Below are 7424 nucleotides of genomic sequence, written 5' to 3' on the forward strand. Positions count from 1 at the left end.
TTCATGATCAGCTCAGTATATGTTCTCGTCATAATGTATACCAGTCAGTCCACATATTGACTAACTGATCTCAGATGACAAGTCCAGCTGCCTCGTCTTAATCGTTCCAGCTTAGTCCGACAAGCTTGACTGCTATGTTCGGACAGATAATATCATCTTAACCTGACCAGTACTATCCAGATGGCATGTCCAACATGTCTATCCCATCTGATCAGTCCGACATTGGACTAATCCAGTCCAGACTGCGGGATGGGGATGCTACACGTAGCTCGGGACAAGCCCTAGTTCTAGTAATAACATAATTAATTTGTATTATTTTAGTAACTTCCATCTTTTATTTATATATACATTTGTTTTTTTTTGGACATTATATATTTGTTTTTGCAGTAACGTTGGTTATATATGGTTTAGTAAACCGGTTCGGGATCCTCTCACCGACCCGCCAAACACGTCAGAAACTAAGAAGGAAATGCTTTTACCCTCTCTTCTTCTGCTTCTTCCAAATCGTCTCTGTAGATTGGATCTGCTGAGTAGGGTGGTGCAATGTCTCGCTACGAGTCTCCTTCCTTTAACGACGGCGAGGTTAATCCTTTTGCGGTAAATTGGTGATTCTGTCTCCTCATCTATCTATAGGGATACTAAAAAGTTTTAGTCGTGTGGAATCGCAATGTTAGATCTACATTGTATCATCTTTGATTTCTTAGATACAAGTGTAAGTACACCATCTTTGATCGGAATCGTAATGTTAGTGATTACTCCAATTTCTGGGATCCAATTTTGGGGGTTTATTGCACAAGGAAGGAATCCGGAACATTACATAGTCAATCGATTGTGTTTTATTGATGCATACTTCTTTTCTACTGTGTTGGTTCGGATCTTCATATGGTTTTGCTTGCTGCTAATCCTATCATTAACAAAAAAAAAAAAAAATATATATCTTCTTGTTCAATGCGTTTTGTGTGAGGTAGAATTTGGTTAAGAATTGATCTTATAATGTGGAAGAGAATCTTCTTTACTCAGTTGCGTGCGTGATTCTCTTTTTTTCTTTTTCAGTTTTCCTTGTCTTGTAACCATATTCATACATCTCCCTTCGTTTTCCTATTAAGTTATATATCTTCTTCACCCTCTCTCTCTTTTCTTGTATTCGAATTTCAGAATCCTTCAACTGTTCCTGCTGCAACGTCACAGTATGACCGTGGTGGTGCCACAATTGATATCCCTCTAGACTCTGGGAAGGTATTATGTATTTTCTACTTCCAGATTATATATATGCTCACAATTATCCCTGAGACGAACTAAACTCGTAGGATCTGAAAGCTAAGGAGAAGGAACTCCAGGCCAAAGAAACTGAATTGAAGAGACGGGAGCAGGTAATCAACCAGTGATTGGATTTGGATTTATCTATTCTGTAAACCTTGCCCAGAATGGTTTCAAGTAACGGCTTTTTTAAATCTTCTTTTGTGTTACAGGAACTTAAGCGGAAAGAGGATGCTATAGCACAGGGTATCATCATTTGTCAGTTTTATCTATCTTTTCAGGAACCTGACATTTTGTTCCACGTGAAACGCTCATGTTGTCGTCTTCTTTTTGGTAGCCGGGATTGTGATAGAAGACAAAAACTGGCCACCTTTATTCCCTCTCATCCACCATGACATCTCTAATGAGATACCCATCCATCTGCAGAGAATCCAATATGTTGCATTCACATCGTTGCTGGGTATGTGTTCTCATCATCTGCCATTGCGAAAGAGGTGTTTTTTTTTCCTTGAATTCGTAGTAAAAATATATTTTCTACCTGTTGGCAGGTCTTGTGGTGTGCCTGTTATGGAACATTGTAGCAGTCACCACCGCGTGGATTAAGGGAGAAGGTTAGTCTTGGAAAAGTTGAAAAGTTCCCAAGCAGATTGAGCTTGTATGATGCTGACTCGTTTTTCTTTTGGGTGTAGGTCCAACGATATGGTTTCTAGCTATTATCTATTTCATATCGGGGGTTCCTGGAGCATATGTTATGTGGTATCGACCTCTATATCGTGCCATGAGGTAACATGGCGTATCCATGCCACTTAAGATTATTCTTTTAGGATGCTGTACTCTATCTGCTGCTGCTGTGTGTGTGTGTGTTCCTTCATTTACAAAGAGAAAAGAGAGAAAAAACAACAACCAGATAGCACGTTAGTAAAGAGTAAATGGTAATGGATAGCAACCTTTAAAAACTTGCATTGGTTGTGTGCAGGACTGATAGTGCTCTGAAATTTGGGTGGTTTTTCTTCACTTATCTGGTGAGTTTTTCATTCGATTTAGTGATATTTTCTTGGTTAGTTCTGACACATCCAAAGGAGGAAGGGGAAATGTTAGTAAAAAGACTTGAAATGAAAATGCAGTTTCACATAGGGTTTTGTGTATTCGCCGCGGTGGCTCCTCCAATCATCTTCAAGGGGAAATCGCTGACGTAAGTAGCTAATTAGTTTCTAAACACACAGGAAAGAAAGAGGTAACAGTAAGCTGAAGTGGAACTATGATTGGTTGTGTTATGCAGGGGAATATTGCCGGCGATTGACGTGTTGAGCGGGAATATATTGGTTGGGGTAAGTTGAAAGCATTAGATTGCCAATATCTTTAAAACTGATGTGGTTGACTACTTTTGAGTTTCGGTGGCAGATATTCTATTTCATTGGGTTTGGATTCTTCTGCCTGGAGTCACTCGTGAGCATCTGGGTTATTCAGGTTCCCTCCATCCCTCCCAAATCAATCAATTAATTATGTTTGGTTTTTTTCTTTTTGGATAAGTAAAATGCAAAAACAAAATAAGGAAGGAAGAAGTAACTAAAGTTGTTTGTATCGTGGGAACAGCAAGTGTACATGTACTTCAGGGGGAGCGGTAAAGCAGCAGAGATGAAGCAGGAGGCAACAAGACGAGCAATGATGGCAGCTCTCTGACCACACACCTTTGAGTCTTAACCCTGAAGATAACATACAAACAGATCCTTTCCTTTTTCAATCTTTTTTTTAACTTTATTTAACTAAGCGGGGTTTATTGGCTTTTGTATTTTAATGGATTTGAAAATCCGAACTAAAATGTAACCAAAACTTTTGATTTCTTTTTTAACCGTATTCTGATTACTTTATTTAAAGAACCCCAAAATTCTGATTTCATAAATACGCAATGTTTGGATATATCCTCCAATGGGTAGGTAACCGTACAACGATAAAGTTATCATATCATTTCGGTGCAAAATAATAAATGAGAAAATGAGAAAAGTCAATGGGTATAGCCGTATAGGTAATGAGGGACATGGGCTTTCTCTGTCTCTGGTGTTGTGTTAAACAGTCAGGCAGTTGAGATTAAGAGTGTGGTAAGCAGAGAAGGAGATGACGAATAGATGATAATGTTGCACAAGTGTTGATTATAAATTATTCAATGCAAGTTTTGAAATGTGGGAAATAAAAAAGAGTCAGCGAGACAAGTGTATTTGTATGTGACAGGAAGCGATGGAGTCCAAGTGGTTGAGTAGACTCGCAAAAATGCTCAATTTAGCCCTGGGCATTTTAATCTAGACCCGAAGACCCGAACCGGAACCGACCCAAGAATATCCGACCCGGAACCGAACCGAAAATTTACAAGTACTTTTTGGGTATAAATATTTTTTACCCGAAAGAACCGGAACCGAAAAAAAACCCGACTCGAATAGACCCAGACCCGAAAAGAACCGATCCGAATAGACCCGACCCGATAAGAACCGATTTGTACCCGACTTAAAAACATGTATATCTAAAACTATGATGTTTTTGTGTTCTATTTTATATATATTATTTTATGATTTAGTTGAAATATCTTTTGTTAACAACATTTGTTATTATTTTTTAACATTTATTAAGTAATATAAAGCCTTAAAATGTAATATTTAGAGTTTTTAAATGTTTTATTTTAATTATTAATAGTTTTATTTAAGTTGTTTTGTAAAATTTTAGATATATATGACAAATATTCAACTAAAGTTGATGGAATTGGGTATATCATGTCATTTTCAGATCCTAATATCCGAACCCGACCCGGACCTGGATCCGAAAAATTACGGATATTTTATGGATATTTTAATTATAGATCCGAACCGACCCGGATCCGAGAAGAACCGAACCGAAAATTTCTAAGTACCTATTCGGTCTAAATATTTAGGACCCGAAAAAACTCGGATCCGAAAGAAAGTGGTCCGAACCCGACCCGAAGACCCGAACGCCCATGCCTAGCTCTATTTAAGACACTTACCCTTCCCCTTCAACTTGAAGATAACACACAAACATTTATTCATCTAAATATCTGTGGAGAGAGAGAGAGGAAAAAGAGAAGAAGAATAGGATGGCCATCTTCTGTTTCCTTGTAGACCAGAGGAAGCAGGTCCGGGGGAGGAAGCCGGCCGCCGGTTTATGCTCAAGATGCGGAGGGGAGCAGTGGTGGCTGAGATGAAAACCTCTGCTAGATTCTGTGGGGTCCCGTTTTACCGCAAAGCTTGGAAGGCCATCGTCTGTCACTTCTGTGGCGCCGTGCTCAAGTCGTACCACTAATGAGCGATGATTTATGAACCAACCAAGTCCAACGTCTTCTTGACTTCCTCATCTTGTTTTCTGTTTTTTTTTTTTTTTAATTCAAATTTGTTTGTTTTAACGAATCAAGCTCCTCCTTCAAGTTTCTTGCGTCACCAAGAACCCTCCTAGCTTTAGCGTGAAGATTTCCCCCCGCCTTGTCTAAGCTCTGGTGGTCTCTACCGCTGGAGGGAAGACGCGGTCGCAAGAGGAGTTGTCGCATCCCCGTCCCGGGATCTTGACATAGGACCTAGACGTTTCGACAGAAACCAGACTGCATTTGTTCAGATCAAGAGAATTGATCGTGAACAAGGTAGGATGAGTGAAATGATCAGAATGGATCATGGGTCTATGTCAATAAATGGATCAAAGGACTTAGACGGATTGAATAGGATGAAGAGAACAAGTTGGGAGAGTTGTACAATAGCTGGACGATGTAGACAAGTAGCTCGATCAGCTGAACAAAGCTCGATCCAGTGCAGTCTAGCTCGGTCCAAGTTATGTCAGCTCAACTAGCTGAGCTACTAGCTCACTCAGCTGGGTCAGCTGGGAGTCAGCTCCACTCAGCTGGACTGAGTGTTCGGGTCTTAGGCAGTTGGGCCAGGTCCGGACTATGGTCGGGCCATATGGTCGACCCAAGGTGGCTACGGGCCGGTGGGCTCTTGTGGTCGGGCCATGGGCTTGGGATATCAGTTTGGGCTTGGGTTTGACATGCCTAGATGTTGTTGGACGTGCCTAGATGTATCTGGAAACCTCCAAGATCCAACAGGTGCAATCTGGACCGTTGATTGTAATCGATGGCCAAGATCTGTTCCGAAAGGATGCTTGGAAGGGATGTGTTCCTTCGCACATGCCCTTTGGTTTTCTATATAAAGGGAGGACGTCCAGGGATAAATTCATTCAGTCTTATTCAGTCTTATTCAGTCTTATTCAGTCTCATTCTGTCTGAGACAAAGGACACACGTCCTAAACAAAGGGATCCCCCAATGAGAACCGAGGATCCAAGCCGGAAGGGCAGAATCCGGGATCCAAGCCATAAGGCACGATCCGGTTCATGGTGAGTATGGCTTTAGCCATATGAGGCCGTGGCTTTTATAAGTCACTGAGGCCAAGAGGAAGACCTATTCCTGGAGGGATATAGGCGCAAAGGACCAAGGGTCCAAGGGCGGTTAGCCGAGAGATGAACTGACCGATCGGTAAGGGCTATAGCAGTTGTGAGTGGTTCTATCTCTGTTTCTTTATATTATTATGTCTATATGATATATATATATATATATGGAACGTGATAGTTAACCATGTTACCACGTCATAGACCCTAGTGTCATGGTTGGTTACGTTGATCGCTAACCATAGCCGAGAGGTTGGATCAAAAGGGTACTAGTCTCCAAAGGTTGCGTGTTGCCAAGGGTCATGAGTTACCAAAGGTTGTGAGATACCAAAGGATGCAAGTAACCAAAAAGGTACGAGATACCAAGGGTTACAAGTATCAAAGGGTACGAGGACCAAAGGGTACCAATGACCAAAGGGTGCATCGTGATCCTAAGGTTACAATGTATCGTGATCCAAGATTTGCGATCATGTCGTGATCCAAGAGGTACGAACGTGTCGAGATCCAAGAGGTACGAACGTGTCGTGATCCAAGAGGTACGAACGTGTTGTGATCCAAGAGGTACGAACGTATCATGATCCATGGGATGTGAACGGGTCGTGACCGAAAGGGTACGAACGGATCAGGACCGAAAAGGGTACGAGTGATTCGATGGTTAAATGGACACCACATGCATTATGTTGGGCATGGACCACATGATGGCAATGGGTTGTCAGTTAGGTCAATACATGAGTGTAGGGAAATAGCGAAGGCCTTAAGGGCTAGTGCAATCCGTACAACATGATTGATGTATGAACCATAATCCATAGTTAATGGATGGTTCTAGCCGCAAAGGCTAAGTGGGATATCTTACAATCAACTTCGGGTTGGTGAGTGGGATAGGCGCCATATGCCTTCTGTAGGGAGTAGACCCACATGATGGCAATGGAAGGCCGGTTATGTCAATACCTGCTAAGTAGACGATGGCTTATCAAGTCTAGTGGTCGGATCATGTTTCATGACGATGTTTCGATGGCCGAGCACTAGTATGGATAGTCACGTTGCTGGAGTAAGAGTATTGATGTGATGCTTCTAGATATCAACCTTGGTGTTGATAACTTCGAGATTGGCTAAGAGTCATGACGAAGTATATGGCTAGTACTATGTGTCGTAGACCATAAGTATTGAGCCTAAGTGTGATTGTTCAAAGAAGGCCGTGTAAGATCTGATCATGGTTGAGTATGGACGACCTGACCTCTGAATGATGGTTCAAGGTGTCGGTCTTAACCTGATTAATGAATGCATCGGTTGGTATGAACAAATCATATCTGTTGTCTGGGTTAAGTCCCAAGGCCGGTCAGGCCAGATGATGACTCATCAGTTCCAAGTCATGTGAGGATGGTTGGTTGATTGACTTAGGATCTAATGAGCTTTGTCAGTCCAGAAGATGGACTTGGTACTATTGCCTATAAGGCAAAAGGATTTCGGATTGTGCATGAGCCAAGAAAGGCCAAATGTATATCCTTATCCTTTCAAAGACTTCTCAAAGGTTACTTATGTCTGTGGGGATGGTTGGTTGAATGACTAAGTACCTAGGGGAGCTGTTTGGTGCAGGAGTGAAGATAAGGACCTTAAGTAAGATCATTGAGTGATCGTGGTCCAGCTGTCAAGCAAGAGCAATTCGAGTCAATGGAGGACCGATGAGCTAATAAGCTCCGTAGATGTGGCAAAGGTATGATCTAGCATTTACTTATGTAGA

The 7424-nt window shown here is 41.6% G+C and overlaps 1 protein-coding gene and 1 pseudogene across 2 annotated transcripts; both read left to right on the plus strand.

Annotated features, from left to right (window-relative positions):
* Positions 1-404: 404 nt before the first annotated feature.
* Positions 405-3125, plus strand: LOC106415991 (secretory carrier-associated membrane protein 1). Of its 2 annotated transcripts, XM_013856814.3 has the most exons (12): positions 406-597; positions 1156-1236; positions 1308-1370; positions 1470-1503; positions 1595-1717; positions 1806-1868; positions 1947-2040; positions 2234-2279; positions 2382-2449; positions 2537-2585; positions 2659-2724; positions 2851-3125. In XM_013856814.3, the coding sequence occupies exons 1-12, from the start codon at positions 544-546 to the stop codon at positions 2935-2937; spliced, it is 828 nt and encodes a 275-aa protein (XP_013712268.1). In that variant the 5' UTR covers positions 406-543; the 3' UTR covers positions 2938-3125. The 2 variants fall into 2 exon arrangements, with proteins under 2 accessions (XP_048618708.1, XP_013712268.1); XM_048762751.1 differs by having other exon boundaries at positions 405-597; positions 2234-2449.
* A 231-nt stretch (positions 3126-3356) lies between these two features.
* Positions 3357-5246, plus strand: LOC125589984 (annotated as a pseudogene).
* Positions 5247-7424: the final 2178 nt, after the last annotated feature.

The sequence above is a fragment of the Brassica napus genome, chromosome C7, assembly GCF_020379485.1.
Source record: "Brassica napus cultivar Da-Ae chromosome C7, Da-Ae, whole genome shotgun sequence".
NCBI lineage: Eukaryota > Viridiplantae > Streptophyta > Magnoliopsida > Brassicales > Brassicaceae > Brassica > Brassica napus.